At 42.0% G+C, this 25222-nt stretch overlaps 1 protein-coding gene across 2 annotated transcripts in view; it reads left to right on the plus strand.

The window, feature by feature from the left end:
• The window catches only part of CACNA1C (calcium voltage-gated channel subunit alpha1 C), a 774332-nt gene that overhangs the window by 622257 nt on the left and 126853 nt on the right, over positions 1-25222 (plus strand). For both annotated transcript variants that reach the window (XM_059726516.1, XM_059726515.1), the window contains exons 10-13: positions 2595-2685; positions 15582-15608; positions 18176-18336; positions 19164-19389. In XM_059726516.1, the coding sequence (XP_059582499.1) occupies positions 2595-2685; positions 15582-15608; positions 18176-18336; positions 19164-19389 (505 nt within the window). The remainder of the gene's footprint in view (positions 1-2594; positions 2686-15581; positions 15609-18175; positions 18337-19163; positions 19390-25222) is intronic.

The following is a 25222-nucleotide window of genomic DNA, read 5'->3' on the forward strand; positions in this document are numbered from 1 at the left end:
AGGGACTCCTGTGAGCAGTTAGTAGGAAATTCAGTGCATGTGCATTCAAACCTGGGCTGGTTCAGCCCTAACACATTTAATACGGTTATAGGCCTCAGGAACAACTGTAGTCATCTTACTTATGCAAGGCACCTCACTTAACGAATTGACTTCCCCAGGTTAATAGTCAACAAACTAGACTTTTGTCTTTTACTTCAATAAGACAAAAATGTGGTCCACAACTTTAACTCAATAATTTGACATTTCCAGGCTTCAGGTATAACAAAGAACAGAAAGCAAGGGGGGAATATCCTCTGACAGTGTATGTTGCAGTATTTCATACTTCCACATGCCTGTGTTCTTCATTCTGTATTTTAATTCACGTGATGAAGTTTTTAGACAGAAGTGGATGTCATATGTGTAAGCTGAGTTCCTTGTTTTTTCTTTTGCCTGTCACTGGCTGCATGTTCTCTATTGATGTCTTGTTCCTGGTACTTGACACTGACCATCTTGTCTGTGAAAGGAAGCACTTCAGCTGGCTTGCCTGATAAGAAGAAAGGGAAGTTTGCTTGGTTTAGTCACTCCACAGAAACCCATGGTAATGTTTAACTGCGTTCTGTGTCCATAGCACGTGTCTATGTTTGTGTGTGTGTGTGTGTGTATGTGCGCACATGTGTATCTATATGTATATATCTCTATCTATATATAGATATATTATAGATACACACACACACACACATATGCATGATATATATCTATAGTATCTGTGTGTGTGTGTGTGTGTGTGTGTATATATATAGATATATCTATATATATTGTATCTGTGTATATTTATGCATGTGTGTATCTTGCTCTTTCCATTTGCTTGCACAGCATCCTGTTCTTGTGTTTGAGGTAATAAGCCCTCTTGCAAATCAACCTCCTGCTAATGTCTTCAGAACTGTTTTCCATTTGCAATCAAGCTCAAATACATTTTGATAGTGCTTCGCCTCATAACTGATTTACATGCCAAATATCAATGTTTTGTTTTCCTGGAGTGGTCAGTCTGTATGAAAAAAAAAATGTTAACCATGTGTGTTGGTTTCTTTTGCAGTTTAGATGCCTATTTGTTATGCATCATAATATGAATCCCCTTCTCTTCTTAAGTTGTCTCTCCAAAGACATAAGCTAGGAGCACCTGTATAATAGAAAGATACAGTGCATTTGGTGGTGCAATGCTCAGAAATACCATATAGATGCTTGAGATAATTGGGTTGGGATAAAGGGAAAATTCTACAGTTTAGGAGGCATCTCTGTTATAATTCTTATGAAGCAAAAATGCAGGTTGTATTTGGAAGGGTCCTCAGATATTTCTCCAGGTGCATAAAGAAGGCCTGGTCATATCACCCATTGGGCGACTGCCCAGCTGAAAAGCAAAGCATACTTGTCCTCAGATGTTAATTAAGCACTTTCTCTGATAGCAACAATAAAATATATACTCTTATTAACATAAAGCATGTTGTGAGAGCCCATTAGGTGCCTTTCCATCTGATATGTCTAGCTATCTAGCTGTTACTGTTCTGAAAGCTGGACACCTGTCCACCTCATATGTGTTGAGCTTCAAGAGTCATTTCTTTGTCTTCAGATTCATTCTGTGCACTCAGGGCAGGAAAGAAGGAAAGGCACATTTAATGAGGCTCTTTTATATCGCATCTGATCTCAGACAATCAGATGCTAAGGAGTTTTATTGTAACTCCTCAAGGAAGGGACAAGCAGGGAGGAACTTGGAGGGAGTAGAAACTGAAGAAGGAATAAAAGGTTCAGGGGGTAAATAAAAGCAATGAAGTTGATCACTTATTCAAATCCAGATTGGGTAGATGCAGGTGTAAGGTTGTTATCAACTAATGGCTGTTCAGTGGCATTCATAAAATCAATTAGTGGACTCAGTCTGACTCTTAGGTAGGCAGTATTCACACAAACAGTCATTTCTTATTAGCCTCTTTGTTAGTAGCATCAGAAGCATTTAACTTTAAATGGGCTGTAGAGACCAAACTACTCTGTCTTCAGCGTGGGGCTTTTCCTGTTCCTGTAAGGCTGAGGCACATTGAGTGGGGTATATCGGGGAGGCCTGCATCTCTGCTGCTTATGCTGGATGTTCCTTTAGGATAAGTAGAAGACTTTGGTCTGAAGCGTCATCAATTTGGTATTTTCCATGAGCCTTCAACCTAGCACAACACCAACGTTCATGTATTTAATGTATACCTGCACAAGTGTAAGACTGCTTTTTTTTTAATGTTCCACTGAATTCAGTGAAAATTCCTTTGCTGGTTTTGCTGAATTTTCCCTTCAGTTTCCACTGAACCTGTTTATAAGGTTTCAAAGAGCCAATTTACAGAAGGGAAGAGAGCAGCTGCTCTTACCCATTTTTTATTTGATTTGGGGATTCGTGTCTAAAGGGTCCTGACTACCCCTGCTTAGTCTGAACTCTTCATTCAGCAAACTACCTAAGGCTTATATCCTGCTACTCAGAGTCCTTTTGCTAAGCTGGTTCCTCTAGTGTCATAATTTACTAATAGAGGGTTTTTATCTGATTGTCAACACTTTCTTTTTTCTTCTCTTTTCTTTGTCCATCATAGTGAGCATGCCTACAAGTGAGACGGAGTCTGTAAACACAGACAATGTGGCTGGAGCTGACATTGAAGGAGAAAACTGTGGTGCAAGGCTGGCGTGAGTACATTTACAGTCCAAACATATATTGCTCCTCCTACGGGCAGGATTCATTTCAAAGGTTAAGGCCCTGCATCTTAAGTGCAAACTTAGGATTCTTTAAAGGAGAAAATAAATGGAAAGTTGATTATGAACTCTAATGGGTCAGATTCTGACACTGGTCATAGCAGGTAAATTCAGACTGAATCTGAATCCCAAAGGAGGGATTTTGAAAATACATAATGCGCAAAAAAATCAAAATCTAATCCAGCATAGAGAGAGCTGTTGCTGTAAAATCTGTAAACAAATTGTTGATGAAAATCGTTTTCTTAATTAAACATTCTCCTTTAATGATGGATACTCAGATAGAATAACATCGCTCTAATGCATGGAAACCAAAGAGTGAGACTGACTAATCTTTTTTAATTAAAAGAGCAAAGTGCAAAGCAAACAGCAAGCATTACATATAATATAAAGCCATTTTGATTTTAATAATTTATTCAGGTTTAAAATATTCAGGCATTATTAATAAAATGGGTAAGGGATTGAGATACCTGATCCCAATTCTGTATGCTTTCTTCACATCAGCATTCCTCTTGGCATCAAGAGCTGGAGGATCAGGCCCTAAGTATCAAAATCCCTGTCTCCTTAAAAATGATGGATTCTGTTTCAGAATTCTGGGTATGTTTTCAAATCTGTGCACAGGGCTTTTGTCAGGATTAATGGATTTGTCCTACTCATCATATTCTGATTACTGCACATTGTATGGGTTTTCCTATTATAAAAATGTTAATGATGGCATTGGCTGCCCTCTTCTATGCTACTCCTTTCCAGTTCTAGGCAGGATGCTACAATAATATAGAAATACCTTAGGCAGGACAAATGTGTGTTTTTTCTTTAATGGCCCATATAAAGGATTTGGACACAATACAAAATGTAGTAGGCTGTATTATGCAAGGCATTTAGATATCTTGTGCTGTGGTGTAGCAGGTTCTTATGTGGGAGCAGTTAGGACAGGGGCAGGCAAAAGGAGTCTTCTTTGTCGCTCCCAAATAGTTTATGCAAAAGTGGGTCACATTGCAGACTCAAGGAGTGTGTCACTGCCTGGAACTACCCTGTAAAGGTAGGGAATATGCAGTACTCCAGTCTGCATATTCCCCTGCACAATGAAGAATTCAAAGGCATAAGCATGCCCCAAGGTTCCTGTAATCTGTGTTGTAAAAGCAAAATTTGGCTCAGTAATACCAGTCAAGAGTTGTCACTATCTGTAGTAAATGATCTTGTGTGCCAGGGTATATTGTATATGCCCTTTGCTTTTCTTAAATTGAACTGTATCATTACATAGCTCACAAATCTCATGAGACATTGTTTCCTTGTGCTGACTCCAGCTGTCTGCTGTGGCCCACTTGTTGTCTCTTGTGTTATGTTTAGATTGCAAGTTCTTTGGGCACAGATTGGCTTTTTGTTTTTGTCTGTGCAATGTCTAACGCAATGGAGTTCCTAGATGCTACAATAGTACAATGCTAATAAAAATGACAACTGCATCTATAAAGTTAAATTTATAGACAAATATTACAAGTGACTTATATCCCAAAGGATCCTAAAGCACTTTATGGCCTATATACCATATTTTTCTGCATACAACCCAGCATTTTTCCAAAAACCAGCTGCTGGAAATTATAGTGTGCTTTATATGAAATAAATATGGTAAAAGCAGTTTCTTCCACTTACTAGGCAACAGCAAAAGTAGAGCCTGTACTCCATGCACAGGAAATGAAACAATAAGTAGGCTTGTCTCCCTAGCTGCTGCCACTCAGATACTTACTACAAGGAAAGATCTTTTCTTCTTCATTCTGTCTTTCAAAACATGGTGCTATCTTAGGCCATGCACAGGCTTTCAGTTTCTCTGGGAGAATTGCCAGTACATTTCCCAGATTGAATCACCCCAGTATCAGGAAGGTCCAAGGAGCAGGGAAGAGGGGACAGTTGCAGACTGAACGCTTGTACTGCTTCCCTACCTGGAAACACTTCTAGCAGTGGAAATTTTCTTATCTTCCACTAATGTGGACCATACACCTCTGATAGGAATTAGAATAGGCCTGCTGCTGTTTTAAGTTCCACTGGAAATGGTCAGCTGTGGATTACAGCCTGCAGCTAGTACTCTCCACTGCATATGAGTAGATCAAAAGTAGTAGAGAATCAGAGATTATATTTTTTTATGGAAAGAGGCTTTATACCCCCTTTTCCCCTCTCCCCAAAAACACCTACATCTCAGAGAAAAGGAAGATAGATCTGTCTCAGGACTCATTCAGACAATTCCTGGCACCACAGAGATGGGTGATGCTTCATAACACCAACATGAGAAGCAAGTGGGTTTGAAATTCACATCTAAATCTAGGCTGACAGCAGCACTTTCCCAGTCATTCCCATTATGAGCGCAATCCAAAACCCTGGAACTGAAAAGTCTTTGACTTTAGATTAGTTCAGATCTGTATCTGCAGTTTTGTGGCATGGGCCCATCTCTAGTTTAACATGCTATTGACAGCAATTAGGGCTGTGTGAAACGGCTGTGTTTCAATTCAGTTTCGGCTGTTTCAGAGGACAGTGATTCGTTTCGGTGTTTTGGATCACCGTCCTGTTTCATTTTGGCCAAATCCTCCAAATCTGTTTCGAACGGGCTGCAAGGCAGGCTTCACACAGCCCTACCCAACCGGGTGGGCCTTGAAGCCAGAGGCTGCAGGGCCCCAGCAGGGAGCAGGACAGGGCCATGGGTGGCTCATCCGGAGTAAGGGGAGGGCCGCTGCCCTCCATGCAGGCAAGGAGAGCCCTGCGCAGATCTCTGATCCCTGTCACGCTGAGTCGTGGGGCAGGGAAGCAGCACAGAGCAGCAAGCAAGCCTGCTGGTCCCTGCTGTGCGACCTGGCTCCACAGGGAAGAGAGATCCAGGGCTGCACAGGGTGAGCAGTGGCAGCAAGGAGACCCTGGCACGGATCTCTGCAACCTGCAGAGCCAAGTCACACTGCAGGGATCAGCACTGCCCTGCCGTGCAACCTAGCTCTGTAGGGAGCAGAGATCCAGGACTGCGCAGGGTGGGCAGCAGCAGCAAGGAGACCCTGGCGCAGATCTCTGCTCCCTGCGGAGCCAAGTCACGTGGTAGGGCAGCAGCATACAGCTGTCTCCCTGCAGGCCCATCTCCGAAACGCTGAAATGTTGTGAAACATTTCAGATGCCCCATTTCATTTTGGAGATGTTTCTGAGCTTCCCGTTTCAATTTGGATTCAGTGTTTCAGGTGCTGAAATGGCCAGAACACCTCCAAAACAAAACGGCTGCCGAAATTTCACGCAGCCCTAACAGCAATCTCTCAGGCAGAGAAGCCAGGAAAGCTGAAGTTCAGATTGTTAAAAATGTGCCAAATGCTGAAGTTCTCATTGACTCTCTCTTCAAACTCATGTAAGACAAAACATCTGCTGAGTCATATGAAAAGTTAAGTAACAATTTCAGGATTTGGCCTATTAATTTAAATGAGATTTCCCTGAGGGGAACTGAAGTAAGGACTTCCAAAATTTGTACTGATAATAGAAGAGTAGTGATTATCTCATATTTTTCTGAAATATAAGGTTAAATCCTGTGTGAAGAAGGTTGACCCTTGTCAAATGAGTTCTTCTTCTGGTGCTAAGGGCCTACTCAAGTGGTTCAGATGACGTGTGCCCACTTACTCCAGTAGGGCTAGGGACAGACATTACACATAAACCAGTTTACGTGATCAGGAACTGGTTTATACCTGAAACAGAACAGTTGTTCAGTGCACATAAACCAGCTTGAAAATGGCTGAAACTAGTTTGAGATAAACCTGGTTGAATGTAGTATCATACTTAACTGATGTGGGTCAAACCAGTTTATGCAATGTCTGTCCCAGACCCCTTGCTGGTTTAAGTTAAATCAGAGTCCCTCAGCATCCCAGCATGCACTCTGGACTGGGTGGGGGTTTCTGCTTCACAGCAACGCTGACCCCTCTGCTCCCTGGCCAGAGCTCTGGCAGACTTGCAGGCACAGCAGGGTCTGCTGGCTTCTCCATGCCCCGCTTCCCCTCACTAGTTACTGCTTAAGCAGGGATCTCTTCCTCCTCTCTGCCACAGCATGGACCATAGCCAGCATGTGGTACACTGTGTAGGGCTCCAGCAGAGACTGCAAACACAGCAGGGTCTGCCTGGCTTCCCCCACCCTACCCCACCTCACTGCTCAAGCAGGAAATCCCCTCCTCCCATCTCTTACTCTCCCATCTCCCACAGCATGGACCCCAGCTCCACGGACCCTAGGCATGTGGTATGCTAACTAATGCCAAGATGTGTCTGCGTGTCTCTCTCTCTCCAATTTCACTGGGGCAGGCAGACAGAACAGTGACTGCTTAGGGATGTTTGGAGCTAATCAACAGGTGAGCTGGTCAGCTATTTAAGTAGTTTGAAGTAATGGAAAGAGGCCATTGTCTTGCTAATCGGGTGATAAAGACCCTTATCACTATCAGCCCCCAGATGGCTTGCTTGCCTGTCAGTTTGCTGCAGACAGCATGAGAAAGCAGGGAGGGAGATTGAAAAGCTCTGTATCATCAACAGATGCATGTACTGCACCCCCTTTCCCACCCTGCCTTGCCTCAAAGTGGTAGCCCGGGGTTGGGGGCTGGCTACACTCCCACCCCTTGAGCAGCCAGAGGGGAAAAGCCTGGGATTGTGTAGGCTGACCTCCCTAATGAGAGAGTCCTACTGGGGCCTGGCCACCTCCCCCTCAGCTCAACTCCCTGTAAAAGGGAAGGGAGGGCTGCTCTAGCGCCCTCCACCTTATAGCCTGAGTCACTGCAGGCATGTGCCTGAATTTCCTCAGTTCAGAGAGAATGTCTGTCTGGTTTCAAACCAGGTCTGCCCAGCCAGGTTTGACTAACCTGCAAAAATTGAATCAATTCAAGTTTCTTTGAATGTCTGTCTCTAGCCTAGAGGATCAAAGCTATGCTTTTAAGCGACACCTCGTGAATTCCTCTTTCCAGTGAATTTTGTATTTACAAGTGAAAGAGTTAGCTGAGGTTTTCATTACTTTGTTGAGTTTAATATCATATTTTAGACACAATTTCATTTCCACACATCTGGTATAGTCTCTCAGCAACCATGCATCTCTGTTGTTTTGTTACAAGCATATTTTTTACCCAAATGACAGAGATCATATTAGGCAAACTGTGACTGGCTGTGGCAGGAGGAACAGGGAAATTTCAAGTCAAAGGTGTCTTTTTTTCTTAGTAGCAATAGGCTGAAGGGCATTTAACCCTGTCATGGTGAGAAGTTTCCCTCAGCATCAGAATTTCCTAGTGACAGGAGGAAAAAAATGCCCAGGAGAGATTGAAAGGTAAAGCAGTTTTGTTAAGGATGACTTAGAATTCCTGGCGGGTCTTTTTGTTTTTATGCAAAGCTGTAGAACCTTGACAGGCTTGATCTGTGAATGATAGAAATAGCTGCTTACAAAAACCATTCCAAGCATTTCTTTTGCAAATGGAGAGATCTCCTGACAGCCTTGCTTGAAGTCATGGAGACATGTTCTGTGCTAGATCCAAAGACCGCCTCTCAAGTGCAAGCAGTTCTCTATTGCAGAATCACCCTCCAAAGAAATCTTCATATTCATGGTATCTAACCTCAAGGCAAGTACCTTTGTTTACTGTACTGTTTAGAGTGATGGCAACCTTGGAGCCAACAAAAGCTTCACAAAGAGTTCAGCATGGGCTTCTATATTTGCTTATTGTGCATCAAATCCAGTTTATCAAACCAAAACCAATTGAACAAAAACCAGGGGTAAATTCTTCCTTGGTATAACATCACTGGCTTCAGTGGAATTATATTAGGTATGGGTTTGGCTCAGGATGGCCAGATTGGTTTTTATCCTCATCAGATTTTAGGGACAAGCCTAAAGTTGATAGGTCTGTCTAGGGTTCTAAAAGATATTAAAAAGCATCTCAAAACTTCTGCAGGGCTAACACAAAATCATCAGTGTCACTATATTACCTTGAACTGTAATGACATCTGCACTGTAATGATAACACAACAGTCCTATTGTGAAGGACAACATTTGGAAGTTGCAGCCCTAAACAGACCTCTACCCATCACAGTTGTGGCTAAACTATTACAACAAGGCATGCTGAAATATGTTTCTCATTATTCTCTACAGCAAATAAACAATAAGCTAAGCCCTCTCTTATGAGAATTTGGTTTCTGTTTATAAGACAGTCTTAGTTCCAAGACTTCCTAAAGGTAATTTCTCGCTGTTATGAAACGCTGCATTTTTATTAGGAAAATATATGTATCCCTACAGAGATTATTTTAATTCGGACCCCATGTTCTTACAGCATTTCAAGTCTCCAATTAATGAGGTCAGGAAGTAACCCTAAAATAATATTAACCTTTTGGGCTCAGAAAATTAGGCTGAAAGAAATACAGCCCTCCAGCTTGGGCAGCTACACCTGTAGTTCTGCAAAATGCTTGTGTTTCTATGAGTGGATTATCTATAGAACAATCCTGGCTGACATTCATTCCATGAGGCCACAGTAGAAGGTTGAAGCATTTGAAAGCAAAGAAAGAGATAATGAAAATGCTTTGCTGCAGTTGATCTGTCAGTGTATTTCCCTTGGCACTTTTCTTGTGCTTTTCTGACTGGCAGAAATATTCCTGTGTGTCTCTTGGAACAGTCACCATTGAAGTCTGTGGAGAAGAGGGAAGAGACAGTCATTTGCAGGTTTGCCCTTTGTTGCTTCTCCTGCTGTTTCAGATTTGACAAGCAAATAAGATGTGGAAAGTAGGCCTGTGCAAAGCAGCTAGTATTTGCTTCAGATTCAGCCAATTCAGGGGACAGTGATTCAATTTGGTGATTCGAATCACTGTCCTGAATCGATTTGGCTGCTGCCGAATCAACCAGATCTCCGAATCGCACAGGCCCCATCCGTCACCCGCTCTCCCAGCCCCGGCAATGGCTACCCCACCCGCCCCAGCTCCGGCCCTTTAAGAAAATAAAAAACAAAAGAAACCCACACTCACCAGTTCCTGCCTGCAGGGGCGCGATTCCCACTGCCCCGTGCTGGAGAGGGGCTCTGCACCCTCCAAAGCCACTGCAGGAGCCGGTGAGTGCGGGGTTTTAGGGGGGAGGGGTTTCGTAAAGAGCCAGAGCTGGGATGGGCAGGAAAGCCATGGGGGGGGAGGGTTGGGGAAGTGGAGGGAGGTCAGGGAGCTTGTGACAGCACCCCCCATGCTGTGGGGGGCAGTGGGGATTGGCCCCTCCCTGCCAGGCAGCACTGAGTAAGTGGGGGCTTTTTTTTTTTTTTTTTAAGGACCAGGAGCTGGGGTCGGGTGAAGCAGCCATGGGTGGGGCTGGGGGAGCGAGCGGGGGTTGGGTGGCTAGGGGAACAGGCAGGGCAGAGAGACTGGCAGGGGTCCCCCCCATGGTCCCCTCCCCCCTCCTCTAGCCTCCCTTCCCCCGCCCCCTACTTACCAGCTCCGAGTCCAGCTCCAGCTCCCTGCTGCAGTGGGTGGGGACTACCTGAATCTTCAAAGCTCCCCAAATCTTTTCCGAATCTATTTGGAGAGCTTCGAATCAATTCAGACCTTTTTATTGGTCCCCTGATTCAATTCAGATTTGGAGATTCGGCCACCAAATTGAGCCGAATCTCCTCCAAATCGAATCAGCACCCGAAGCTTCACACAGCCCTAATGGGAAGGGCCTCTGCTTCTGCCTCTTGTTCCCTCCACATCAGGAGCTATACTAGCAAATGTCTGCCAAAAGTTCAGAAAGGCACTCTTGAGTCCAGTGCACAGGCATGATCCATGTGCCTCAACTTCATGTGACACTCTCCCTATAAGACAGACTTGACCCTTAGTATCCACTGCCAGAACCCAGCATCTCATGAAGTGAGTGTTTAAAGGACAGCAGGCTGCTTTTGTGGAGGAAAATTACCTTCATATTTAAAATTCTGTGACTGGCCACAGAAAAAGCTGGATTATCCATTCAATTCTAAAATTTTATCTTGGTTTCTGAGCCTGATAAAACCCCTCAAGTAGCAAACCACATTAAGGTTTCAGCAGGACAGATTCAGTTTTCACTGGGATGTTCTTCCAGTTCTTACCTCTGTAGACCAGCAGCTGCCACTCAGTTGAGAATGGTATCAGACTGGTTATGGTGCTATTTGATTCCCCTGGAGCCAGAGCAATACTACAAGGGAGAGAAAGATAAAGGGGGAAAAACATTAGCCTCCAGGCACTGCTTCAGCTCCCTGTTGCCATCAGAAGTTGGATGGCTGTTGCCAAGTGAAGGTAATCTCAACAAGTCACGGTAGAGTCATGATAGTAGCTGAATGTATATTTGAAGCAAGGTTAACTGTCCTCTTGTTACTAATACTGTGTCCCACTTTCCTGGAAGCTTTTAATTAATACACAAATCCACAAAGGGCCAGATACGGTCATTGCATGCACCTGTGCAGTTCCGCTAGGGTAATGGGGTTGTACAGAGTGTAATTGATTTAGTCTAGTACCTTCAATAGAAATCTCAATACAGCATCAAAGAGCAGAAGACAGTCTAACTTTTTAAGGTAGATTTACTGCTGAATGCATTTCTAAAACTGACTAGCACTCCCAGAGTGCCCTATTCTACAGCATGTGCTAGTCCCATAAAAGGTCTAAGATGGGATCCATACTGGTCAGCTCTAATCTCACGTATTCCAAAACCTGACTGAAAACAAGAGTGGAATATTAATAGAACGTTATATTAGCCCGGGGCTATCCAACTGGTGGCATGCAGCCCACGAGGGGTTAACACATGGTCCCTGGGCTTCCACCTGGCTTCCTCTTTACCCATTGCTCTTGTGGCAATGGCTAGAGTCTCTGGTCTCCCCCTCCCTCTTCTGGCTTCTAGTTTCTTCCCCTGCTTCTGGAGGTGGGGTTGCACTGTTGCCTGTGTTGCATGCACAGCAGGGAATGTTGCTGGGTTGCACATGCTGTGTGCTCAGCAGAGAAAGGAGTCAAGCTGCCCATGCTGCGTGCTGTAGGTGGGTTGCCTGTATGAAGTGCAGCACTGGGAGGTGGGGTGGGGATGCTGTGTGCATAGCAGGGGAGAATCAGGCTGCCCGTACAGCATTTATGGCTAGAAAGAAGATCTGTGCACATGGTGCAGCTGGGCTGTGTGTTTGGCAGGGGCTTGAGGGAGGCAGCCCCCATGGCATGTGGATTTGTGTCTCCAGTCCACAATGTATGCGGCCCCCAGCTGTTCAGAAGTTGGACAGCCTTGTATTAACTAATCAGGGAAAACTGTTGCCCACAAGATTTTTGACTGCACCACTGATCGACACTATAGCGGCATACAGTCGGTGTCATGCCAGAAGGTCGAGAATTAAAAGCTGGGAGATGTACATAATGCAGATCCTTGATCATAATCCATATCCTTAAAGCTTTGTATCCTAGAGGCAAAATAAGTGGATATTTGTGTCTCTGATATGCTGAGAGCTTTTAGTGTTGTCCCTGGGCATTTGTAAGTCATCAGGAAGATAAGAACTGGAGAGGTTATACTGTTTAAAACAGTTAAGGCTGAGGTGCCAAATAATTGCCTGGTTACTTTATGGTAACAAATATATATTGAGAACATTGATTGGTATCATGGGTAACCTTGCAACCCTGGAGGCCTGTGAAGTGTTCCCAGGATTTCTGTTCTGATATAAATACAATTTTATTGGTGTGATAATTTTCTCTGAATCTCAGTGCAATAGATTATTTTCTGTATAGTTTTCATATAAGAGTTATCTAGTTTTCGCAATATTTGGTTTCTCTCATATGGTATACATGATAGCCTGGGGTATGAAGATTTTTGGGATATCTCACCCTATCTGAGTCATTCTGAAACTCATACTGAGAAATGCTTTAAATTCTACCGTCCTCTCTGTATATGCCATTTATCTGTAAAAACAATATTTTAGGAAAATTTTAAGGAACTGAGAGGGGAAAAAAGCAGAGAACAATTTTTGTGTCCTTTCTTCTGTAAAGTTAAGTGAGTTAATTATCACAGTTCCAAATGTGCAGCCCTCAGAGAGAGTGGTAAAGACATCTTACAATGCTCTAAAAGTTTTCCTATCTGTTCCAATGTCATGATTCTAATATCCAATTTCTCAAGACCTTCTAGAGGTAGAAGCAAGAGCCGTGTGTCACATTGGGATGCTCTCTCTTCCAGAGGCATAAAGCTGCTAACGTAACAGGGTTACAAGATATCAGGACTTAAACTCATCACTGAATCTTGTCCATCCTGAGCCTCAGGCAAGTGTAATTTTGGAGCAGCGCAAAAGGGCTATATAAGGGGGCCAAAATATGGTCTGTTGGCAGCAATAAAAATAGACATAATAGCATTCTCATGTATAACCGTGGCTCCAAAAGCCAAGGTGTTCTTGTAATCAAGGTCATTGGTGAGGTGTGTCCCAGACTAGCTGATCTGTGGTATGTCATGTTTTCAGAATTAGTTATATTGTACAATTTATGTTTTCATGATTCCCATTTCACTCTTTTCTTCTGCTTTAAATATAAATATCTTCTTCCTTCCTGTCCTGTGAGAGAGATCTATCTATATATCTAGAGAGAGAGAGCACATGCGCATGTGATAATGCCTTCTGCTTTAGCAGTCAGGCAACAGAAGAAGGGAGAAGGTTAGTAGCTAGCCTGTCGAAGCAGTCAAGGCACTTGGCTGCAGTTCCTAATGCTCCAGAGATATAATTATCACATGCTTGATGACTACAACAACTGTCGCATCTGTTTTGCTTAAATAAATAAAAGGTTCCTTAAATGCCACACCGCTCCCTTAGCGTGGAGCAGAAGTGACACTCACATTCAGCCAGTGAGGTCACCCGGGGACTTTAAACTTCCTCTCTTTCACCTTCCATCTTGACTCCTTTCTTCTCCATTCCCCTCTCTTGTTATTCCCTGCTCTACCCTATAAATGACCTCTGCATTTCTCTTTTTCTATGTATTTATCTCACCTGCTGCTTTCTTCCTCTTTTCATTCATCTCTGATCTGTGCCTTGCTCCTCTGTCTCCTGCTGTACATTCATTAATTCAGATTTGGTTTAAAGATGAACACTCATTAAACACTGTATGGTCTGGAGTGATGGCTTTTCAAAACAATCATAGCATTTAGAAAAATCATATTTTTAAGGGTATGTTCTGTAGGTGCCTAACTATCCTGTCTACTTTATAGCTCACATTGTCTCCAATAGCATAATTTATTACTATGTTTAGGTGATTTGCTCTTTCCGTTTTTTTATCAAGGGTATCTGTGCTGCAGTCCCATATTCTTAACCACTCTACAGCCTGGTAGACTGACTGCATGTGACGCAGCAGGAGAGATGTATTCAGTACAAAGGATTTTTCTTTATTTCAGCTATCTTCTGAGGAAATGTTCCTCCTTCTCAAGTTCATTCTCCATAAGAAAACAGATCCATTGCTGATTAGGTATCAGCAACAGGTTTCTCCACAACAGGGACAAAGCTGTCCTACTGGAAGCACGGCCATGAAGTGTAGCACATCTGGTCTGCATGTGTGCCAGTCTGTGTTTTGAGGCTACACCTCAAAACAGTACCCAGTGTCTCTACAACATCATTTCAGGGAGACAGCATGTGTCCTATGGGCACTTGAACACCACCACAAAAAGTGGGATGAGATTTATTCTCATCTCAGGTGTTTCATAAGCAGCCCAACACCCTACCCACCTAGATTCATAGATGTTAGGGTCAGAAGGGACCTCAATAGATCATCAAGTCCGACACCCTGTGTAGGCAGGAAAGAGTGCTGGATTTAGAAGACCCCAGCTAGATGCCTATCTAACCTCCTCTTGAAGACCCCTGGGGTAGGGGAGAGCTTCCCTGCAACTTATGAATTTAAACTAAACAGGATTTCCTCTGAAGCTGGAAACTTTAATGCCACACTGTGTAAGATTGGCTTAAAGGACAGTTCAATATGTGAGTGTGGTGTTGCTCCACAGACTGCTGACCACCTCCTCAGGTGTTCAGCATACCCATGCACACAGGATGAGGACCTGGCAAACCTCAGTGATAAAGCAGTTGTGTGGCTTCATCTCATTAATAATGTGTAGAGGGGGAAGTGAAGTCTACGACAGAAGAGCATGTGCAGAGCAGAGCAGTAACTAATGTTAGTCAGTACAGTCCTCTAGATGTATAGCCATGCCCTTAAATCTAAAGCTAGCTTGAGAATGGCCTGATTTTCAGGGATGCTGAGCATTCATGAATCCTACTTCAGTCAACAGAAACTATAGGTGCTCAGCCCCCTTTTAAATCAGAGTGCTTCAAGAAGCTAAGTGTGGCTGTAGGTGCCCAATTTTTTTAAAGTTGGTCATAACCATCCTGTGCCTCAGCTGCAAGGTAAAGAAAATGAATCGCCCACTTTGGAGGACTACTTTTTGATCCCCAGGTAGAAGCTGGCAGGTAAAGGCAAAGTGTGTGTGTACATAAATATTTTTCAATCATAAATTTCATATGAAAGTAGGATACAGAGAATGATCACATTTGGAAAAAAGCGGATGGTCACATCTGAAGGCAGGTTTCTAGTGATTCATAGCATCACAATAACACTTTACAGATCAGAAGCACAGTTTTGTTAATGTTGTAAAATTTGGGATTCTGTCAACCACTTGGAACCTACTCTCACCCCACTATCTTACTAATGACAAAGCACAATTTAGCTGTCAGGGGAACCCATGTACCTGGACTGAGTTCCAGTTTTCTAGGGGAAGACTGGTATCCACAGGGAATCCATTGTCCTTATACCTGTTTCTTTCCATTGCTTGTCTTGTGAAGATCTAGTTTGAAGTTGGCTTTGTGACATTGACAATAACTATTTTTTTCCAGGCATCGGATCTCTAAATCTAAGTTTAGGTGAGTAAAACTCAGCTTTATGTTTTTCTCCCACCCTTACTGGTTTTGCATTTGACCTTTATCAAACTATCCATCCCTGTCACCACAGTACACCAATGGCTCTAGAACAGCGTCTCTCAACCATCCTAGATCCAAGGCGCCCCTTGTTAGATTCCAGGCACCTGTCCGAAAATGCCAGTTTTTAGCTTTCACTCATTTAATGACTATTAAAAAAAAAAAAAAATCAATTCTTGTGTTGCAAAGAGCTCAGAAAGTCCACAACAGGTCATAATGTTTTTGACATTAAGGATTCCTCTGGGTTTATCTTGTGAATCATACAGGTGTTTGCATACTTAACAGTGCTAATCTTGTGCAGCACCCTTAAAAGGATCTCTCAGCACTCCGGGCTGTCATGACACCCTGGTTGAGAACCACTGCTCTAGGACATACTCACAAATTTGATATACTTTAAGCCAAAATATGTAGCCATATTTCTGAATATTAGGGTGAAAACAAGGAGCAAGGATTGGAAAGAGTGCTTAAAATGTCTTATTTGCTAAGGTATTGAGTTAGTCCTTGACTTCTTGGTAAATGCACATTTTAAATCATAAAATTATAAAAGATTAGTTAGATAATCTACAGATACTCAACCCACTAAAAGGTGAGTGTAAGGTCTGATTTTTCACAGCACGCTTTATAGATGTGTTCTAATTGTAAATCTCTTAAGCGACTGGGTTTCTGCATTGAATTTGGCAGTGTCCCTTCAATAGAAACAGCTGGAATATGTTTCCTTTAGTAACAGGAGCTGTGGAGCTTTTCTGCAAGATATTTGATTCTCAGTTAATTTATTAGCTTTTAAAAAGGTGTGGCACACCCAGGCTGCCCATATACACTTTTCCACTGGAAGAACTGACTCCAGCATAGTTAAATACTTGCTCATGTGAAAATGTCTGAGAGAGGTTTCCAGTCAATTTCTCTCTCATGTGTTCAACACAGTCCTCATGTCTTTTAATTCAAAGTCCACCATTAAAGCACTTTAAGAAGTGCCTTGGATTTGGCATTATCTGGCCCAGGAAAACTGTTGTTTTCCTCAACATATATATATATCTTATATCATATATATAACATATGAATAGAAATGTGCATGGTCTTATTTTATTACCACATGTATATACTAAATATGGACATGTGCAAATATAGACATACATACAAGAATAGATATATACTGTATATGTAGGCAGACGTATGTATGCACACAGGAAAGCATAAAAATTCATACATATGTATATGTGCATGTATACTTGCACATGCATGAACCAGCATATATATATGTATGTATTCATTCACACATTTTGAATGGGAAGAAAATGGGAAATTAAATTCATGTCATGAATTCTCCCTGAATCTTACAGATTCACTTATGATGAGTCAAAAATAACTATCATTCAAGTGTTACAATAATTTCCTCAAAATGTTTTAAAAAGAACATCATTTTCTTCTACTGTAACACATGCAAAACCAAGTTAAATACCAGTGCCACAGGGACTAAATGTCCTTCTAGCTTACCTGACTAACAAAGACTTAGATTTAAAAACATGATAAAATTTTGATTTAAGATTCTCAAGCCATCCTGGAGGAGTCACATCATCTGGTCCTATTGTGATCAGACACAGAACTGTGACCTACAGCATGGTCACTACCTGTTACTGATCAGGGAACAAGACAGGAGTAGCCACAGAAAGTTTCCCTCCCACTTTGTCATGAAGTGTTGTGTGTGTATCTATATATATTATATCTATATAAAACTATTAGATTTATTATACAGTGGCAAGTGTTGCCTGGAAACTGGTTGCTAAGCAAGTTAAATTTTGAAGAGTAGGAGGTGTATAATTAGCTTTAAATATCTTCTGTGGTTAGTAATTACCCTCAGAATCAGTGGAAGGCAAATTTTAAAGGGGTCCTGTTTAATATCAAATGTATCCTTACCTCCTGGTGGAAGGCAGAGATGCTGAGATCCCCTAAGTTTTGTTTGCTCATGTTGGACCCAATCCTGGTAAGTGCTAAATGCATGAAATTCCCATTGACTTTGCTGAACATCAGAAGCACACAACACTTCTTCTAGACCCTGATTTGAGGTCAGTCCACTACAGGAAATTAAGTTCTTTCTGATGACTTCAGCGGCCACTGAATCAGGCCCAGTATAAGATTAACAGTTTTAAATAAAAGAAAAAGAACTGTTTCTTTGGAAACAGTTAAGCAAGGGCTAAAATAAATCTCTAGTTAGTGGAAGTGTAGGCCTAATAATCATAGTCAGCACATCTCTCTTCTCACCAAGGCTTATTGGCCAGAAAGAATGACTGCAGATTTTTTTAGGACCTTGTTTTGTTCAGATAGTTGTGCTCCTCCTTGCACTACCTATCAATTCAAGTGAGTACCAATGGAGACACTCTCCCAGAATGAACATGAAAGTCCTATTCTCCCACCACTTGGGGATCTGTGATATGGCTGAATGAAAAGTGAAGGGTTTAACTGAGGGACTTTCTTCCTAATCCCCATTTTTAATCACTTTTTCTTTCTCTCTTTTCAAGCCGGTACTGGCGCCGGTGGAACCGGTTCTGCAGGAGAAAGTGTCGAGCTGCTGTCAAGTCCAATGTTTTCTATTGGCTGGTGATTTTCCTTGTGTTCCTCAACACTCTCACCATTGCCTCTGAACACTACCAGCAGTCGAACTGGCTCACTGAGGTCCAAGGTAAGATGAGGCATGTGGTTCCACTTGCTGTCCAAATAGTCAGTAATGAGCAAGCCTACAGAGAAGGAAAACAAAAAGATACATTAACATCTTGTGGCCTATTAGTAGAAGTCCCATCCTTCAAATGCAAGCAAAAATACAATCCTTCATTTGTGGAGGATTTTAGACAAGTGAATACAAGTGCATACATGATTGCACAAGGAGTCTTGAGAGAATACTTAGGGCCCAGCTGTGTACTAGCTACATGTTCTGTAGGTCCTGTCTAAGTCACCATGTCAGGAGCTTACATTGTATTTGTATGTGCTGCTCTTGTTTACTAAAGGGCTCAATTTCTCTAGGTCATCACTTGAATAGCATTTGTGATACGTTCTAGTTACAAGGCAGGTAAGGAAGGAACAATGATTTGTAAAGTTCCTCTTTGTCTAAAATTTAAGCAGCTGAATCCTCAATGCGGTGAGGTCAGCTGAAAGGCTGAATTAAGGATCAGGAGATATTACAGCAGCCAATACTATATCCTGTACATCTGAAGATGACAAGTGTAACAGGAGGTTGTGCTTTAGAAAATACAGTCGCTGTCACAGAGGTGGTGCAGCTGTGTAATACATGCATGTGGGAAGTGCTGTGGTTGATAAACGGGCATCTGTTCAAAACATTTTCATGCATGAATTGCCCAGACTTAGAGGCTCACTTCTTTGGCTAAATACTGATATAATTCCTCTCTCTCTTTACTTTGACTCCAGCTTTTTTATGCTGGTGGTGGGTGGTGGTGATGGTGCTTGTGGCCTTCTGATTAAATTTTACTTATTATTCCTTTGTCTTTTTATGAGATACTGCCAATAAGGTGCTGCTAGCTCTTTTCACGGCAGAGATGCTGCTGAAGATGTACAGCCTTGGTCTCCAGGCCTACTTTGTGTCTCTCTTCAACCGCTTTGACTGCTTTATTGTTTGTGGAGGAATCCTGGAAACAATTCTGGTGGAGACCAAGATAATGCCACCACTGGGCATCTCAGTGTTGCGATGTGTCCGACTCCTGAGAATATTTAAGATCACAAGGTACTTTTTATGTTTAACAAAGGTCAGCTTTGGGGATGGAAAAGAGCTATCTCTAGGTGCTTTCTGGTCCATTCTTTCTACCCTCCTACCTTATTTATGCAAACTATTTCATCTTTCAAAGGGAATCCTAGTTTCTGCTCAGCTCTCTGCAGTGAGTACCTTTGGCCATGTAGGACCACAGTTTACACATTGATTTTATCCTTTATATGCACTCCATAAACCTATGGCACATGAACTGAGAAAAATAGTCCCTTTTGTGGTGGGAATGAGGAGCTATACAGATTGGCCTCACATGAGCTATAGGAGAAGCACCTGCCCAAGTGATAGTCTGGTAACGCACATGAGAGGAGCAGCTGATGTCTTAACAAGGGGGGTTGTAATGTGCCAGGCTGGGTCTTTTAAGGTGACCAGTAAAGGAAAAAAATGGCCTTGTGCCATTTTCTGCTGCTTTATGGTGACTGAAGTAGGCCTGTAAGCTGCTTTCAATTAAAAAAAAAAAAATTGAGATGTCTCAGCCTTAGCCACAACAATGGGCAGGAATCGAGGGATCAGTATCAACATGAGCAGCAACAAAGCAGAGGACTTGGATGACTTCTGTCTGCCCCCTCCTGAAAGGAAGTGGGCCCAGCACCAATGAAAGCCACGTTTCGGAGAGCCAAGACCTTCTCAAGGTTCAGTCCCTTCCCTTTTTCTTTCCTTCTTTCTCTCCCCCCTCTCCATAAAGGCACGTGGCTTCCTATTGAACAGTTTTGTCCCCCCTCACAATCAGTTACTTAAGAATCAGTTCTCACGCTCTCCCCCTCCCAATGGACTCTCTGGTATGCATGTTATATCTGAGGTCACTTGATAGGGTATAGAGGGCTGGATACACACATCTGGGCATATAGTCAGTGCTTTGCAAAAAGCTTGGTTTGGGCACGTGGTGTGGGGGTGAAACGATTGGATTGCCCTGCTGCCCAGAAATAGATCAGCCAGAGGCGTAACAGGTCAGTGCTGACTGCCAGCAGCAGCAACATAGTCAAGCATTAGTTCTGGTGGCAGCTATTTTTCACCCCCCTCAAGTTGGCACCCAAGGCTGCTTCCATGGCCATCCCCCCCGCCCCCCCCCCCCAGTTATGGTGCTGGAATCAGCTATGAAAATGTTCCTATAATTGTCTTAAACTCCGAGAAGGAGATATCTGTGAAATCTAAGATAAAAGACATGGAGCAGGAAAAACAAGACCAAATCTGGAATATAATCAAGATGGCAGAACTGTGCTACAGACAAAAACAACTGACTTGGATGGTGGTTTAATGCAAGAGTTATTCTTTACGCTTCTACAGCAATGATTCTTAATTCAAGGCACTCCTCTTTAGACTCAAGGCATCCCTCAGAAATTACTAATTCTTAGTTTTCACTTGTTTCTTGACTACAGAAAACTAATTCTTTTGTTGCAAAGAACTCAGAAAGACCAAAACAGGTCAGAATATTGTTAAAACTATGAACTCCTAATTGAAATCTCTGGCTTCACCTTGTGAATCATTTTTGTATCCCTAACAGTGTTAACATTACATTGCACTCTGCAGCACCCTTAAAAGAATCTGAAGGCACCCCAAGGTACCATAAAAAACCTTACTTACTGCCAGGATGGATGGCTTTCACAGTCAGACGACAGAGGTGAAAACAGGTTTACAGATGCAGACATTGGCCAAGGCAAGGCTGTATCTATTAGAGAATAAGGTGGTCAATGTAAAGGACAGCAAATAGGATTCAGCGAAAACAAAAACTCTTTGACCTCTTAGGAGGAGTGAAGAGCATTGGTCTGGCAATATTTTTTTTCCTGGATTTCTGGGACTGAAGGCAAAGGGTAATAAACATACCTGAGATATGGCTCAGTAACCCCCGGCCCCAGTTTCTAAAGAAGGTGTATATTTCAGACCCGAGTTAAAAAGCCTTAGGAAGGTCATTGCACAAGCAGATATTAAGGCAAAAGATTTAACATAGTAGAAAAAGTTGTTGCATTTTTTTCAAGACTTATTCAGAACCAGGGAAAAGTGTACAAAACAAGTAGGAAAATTCTCTGAGAAAAAAGACACAGAATATTCTACCTAGAAATCCAGTGAATGTTGAAGGGAGCTTGAGGAAGCATTGATCAGGAAATCAGGAGGAAACATTGAAATATTCCCAAACCCGAAAATGATAGAGATTTAGCTTAGGGACTTCTGAGAGAGACCGATTACACCTTAACTCTACCCTTCAACAAAACTAAAACATCAAGTCACATGGAAGAATTTGTCATTTTAAGTATCTGTCCTGAATTATAGGTAAATCACAATTAAAGCCAAGTAATAATTCATAATTAATAAGTTATTACAGTAATTGGATTTTCCCTCCTTTTCCATTCCTACAGTATTTGCTAGGAGATTATAGTATTCTTGGGTTTATTTTTGGTTTCTATTATTTATTAGTTTCTTCAAGATATATTTTTTTTCTAAGTGTAGAGGGCACAGGACATATGCACTTCTTAAACCCCACTTAAGCTCTAGCCACGGGGGAAATATTTTAGCATTTGAATTTAGATGTTGCTTCTGGTGCTCTTTCTAGTAAAATTGTAAATATTCCCATTACTCACTCAGCTCTAAACACAATGATGATTTAGTGTCATTGACATTATGAACATGGGTGGGATAAGCTACATGAATGGAATGATAATAAAAAAGATAGAATCCTAGAAAGGTCAGAAGAGTATGAAGGATGACAATGTAATGTTTTATGTCAAATATATATTCACAAACACCAACATGCAGGCATATATTGAAGATGGAAATAGCGATAATCAAGAAGATAAAAAGAGGCGCATATCATCTAAGATGTGACAGCAAGGGTATATCATCGACAGCCTAATCTTTATATATTTATGTTGATTTCCCATGATAGGGAACAAGCATAAACAAACTGTGAGTGAGTCAGAGAGATGCATGTGTATGACAAGCAAGAATGCATCTCTGTAATATAAAAGAAACAAATAAAAACACACAAATGAATATCATATAGTTGTGGAAACCACTGGTTGAATTTTAAGAGCAAACATTGCTTCTGAGATTATAAATACTCCGCAGAATTAGTTCGTGATGTAAATTAAGAAAGCAGCCAGAGTAATCTATTTTTTCTCCTTAATTTTTACAGTGCTGCGTAGAAAATATTTCTGAGCTAAGAGATGCCAAATGACTTCATTAGCCATTCTATATTTCTTTATATCCTTGTATTTATTCCTTTGTATAAATTGAAAATAAATCCATTTACTCCAAACAATAAACTTAGATTCATATTTTAAAAGTAATTGCTCCCCCTGAGTGTTCATGGACAGCTCTTGAGCAAATCAGTTGGGGTGGGGGGTCTCTTGTACTTACCTTCTGTACAGTTTCTATGCTGGTTGAGCAGTAGTGGAAACCCTGCTGTAGTAACCTGGCATCTGCTTCCACCTTTTTAAGCTCCGTTGTGTCTTTGGGATATGTCTACAGAGCATAATGGTATGTAATACAGAAATATCCAAACTGGATTTAAAAAGGTAGGTTGAGTAGGGAAGGCAGTATAGCTACATTAACCTGCTTCTCAGCTAGATAAATTAATCTATACCAAGCCCCATGCTGACATGGCTAGGTGCAGCTGTTACTCATGTTAGCTTGTTTAGCACCAGTTCAGGTATCTCCACATAGCACTGCATTTTACACAATATCCCCCATATCATATAGAACTGAAAGTATCACAGAAAATAGTAGTAGAGGATAACTAACAGAGGGAAAGATAGCTTTGAGGCAAAACCATATTACCAGCCATTAGGATTCCTGGGTTCTAGTTGAGCTCTGCCATTGATTCTGTCTTATCTTGGACAAGCACTTTACTTCTCTCCTCCTTAATCTGAAAAATTGAGAGAACGACAGTGATTTACTTCACAGGCTTTTGCAAGGTTTAGTTCATTACTGCCTAAAGTTTTTTGACTTCTTTCGGCAATAGATGCTGTAGAAGTACAAACTACCATGATTGATTTCTAGGTTCAAAAGGTGAAGAAAGCAATAATGGTTTCTCCTTTACAGCCCCATTTGTGATTTCACATGCATGCAAATGATTGTGATGTCATTTTTTACTTGCTGTGTGCTGGTAGAAGGTAGAAAATGACCCATGAAAGCCTGTGTTTAAAATACATAATAATATGGCCTTACAGTGTCAGGGCCAAATCCGTTTCTGGGTTAAATCCAGCAAACTCACTAGAGAAATTCTAGGCATAGCTTTGACCTTGAGGTTTTAAAGTCCGCAATCAGCTACAATGATAAAGGATGACTTAAGGCTTAACTGGCATGCATTAGCTGAGAGCTAAGGTCAAAGTTCCCTCTAGCCTAGCAGCCCATTTACTGTCATAGTTAAGGCATGCTAGATTCTGTAGCTGACAGCACATGAGTGATGTAACATGTATCTGACCGCCTTTGATTCTGTAGTTTGTATGAGCAAGTACCCATTTACAGCTGGGTTGACCAGGGCTGGCCTTTGGCTCAAATCTGATCACAAGACTCAACTTCATGCTCCTGGAGATGGAGTGAGATGTTCTAATCACTCTGTCACAGTGATGCTTGTTAAAGCCCAAACTTGACCACTTCACTGCATCAGGATAAATCCTTAATATTGAAACTGTTTTCTCTGATTGGCTGATTTACTTTTCTAATAGTGTCATTTTTGTTTTTAAATCCCCAGTGCAGGACGGATAGGACAGCGCCCAGTCATCTCAATTCATTTCTTTAAAGTTCTGCTGTTGCATAAGAATCTAAATCTGGGGTACCAAAATGTTTCTAAGAATTCAAAAAAAAAAATATGGAGTATATAAAAGCCCATGTAGATGGGCCCCAATTCAGCAAATTGTTTAAGCATGGGTGCAACTTTAGGCTACGATTTGAGGCCCCTGTCACACATTACATTTAAAGTGTGATTAATGTGTTGTGCTGCATGCACAGTTTCTAGACATCCACTGGAACCCCGGGTTGGGGAAATGCTTCCCTCTCCCAGGGTCCCGTGGGAGTGCCCATAGGTTTGCAGCTGATGGGAGGGAGTAGTCAAATGACTCTCCAACATCCAGCACTTGCAAACCTGTCCCCTGGGCTCACTGCTGGCAGTGGTGGGATAGAGATCTGATCCACAATACCAACAATTGCATTTCCTGCCATGTGTGTGGGGCATGGCAGGAGGCTCAATTGCTGGGACTGGAGAACAGATCCCATTGCACTGTTAAGTTAATGTCTGCTAGTCCCTGGACACTAGTCACATGTCTACATTTACACGTGTGTTTTTAAGGGTTTCCCATATTGGGGCCTGGAAGAATTGCATGCTGGCTGAATCTGAAGGACTCAGAACTAGACCAAATAAATCCATTCATCACTGAAATGAATGGAATTAAATTAGGGACGAATTTGTCCTCCTTACTATTTCATTTTCCCTGCCTCCCGAAGTGCGAAAGTATGTGCTGCACTGTGAGTATAAATGTAAACACAATACGCTGTTATGTTACACAGCCAGTGGGGAGGTTTAGTGACATGGAGCCCTCCGTTTCAGTCATATTACTCTTATGTCCATAGTTTTGCATTGCTCACCTTTTAATTGCAGCACTCAAGCCTTCTGTAAGAGCTGCAACTGTGCTGTGAGCAAACACAGCATTTCTCTCTGAAGCTCAGCTTCTTGAGATGAGCTAGTTGTTGAACTTCATAGGAAATAACGACTTCCCTATCCACTACCTTTTGCAAAGGGACAAGGTCCCTTTAATATTTCTCTCTCCCATGAACAAAATGAGAGGTAGTAAGTCATGTTAGT

The sequence above is a fragment of the Alligator mississippiensis genome, chromosome 4, assembly GCF_030867095.1.
Source record: "Alligator mississippiensis isolate rAllMis1 chromosome 4, rAllMis1, whole genome shotgun sequence".
NCBI lineage: Eukaryota > Metazoa > Chordata > Crocodylia > Alligatoridae > Alligator > Alligator mississippiensis.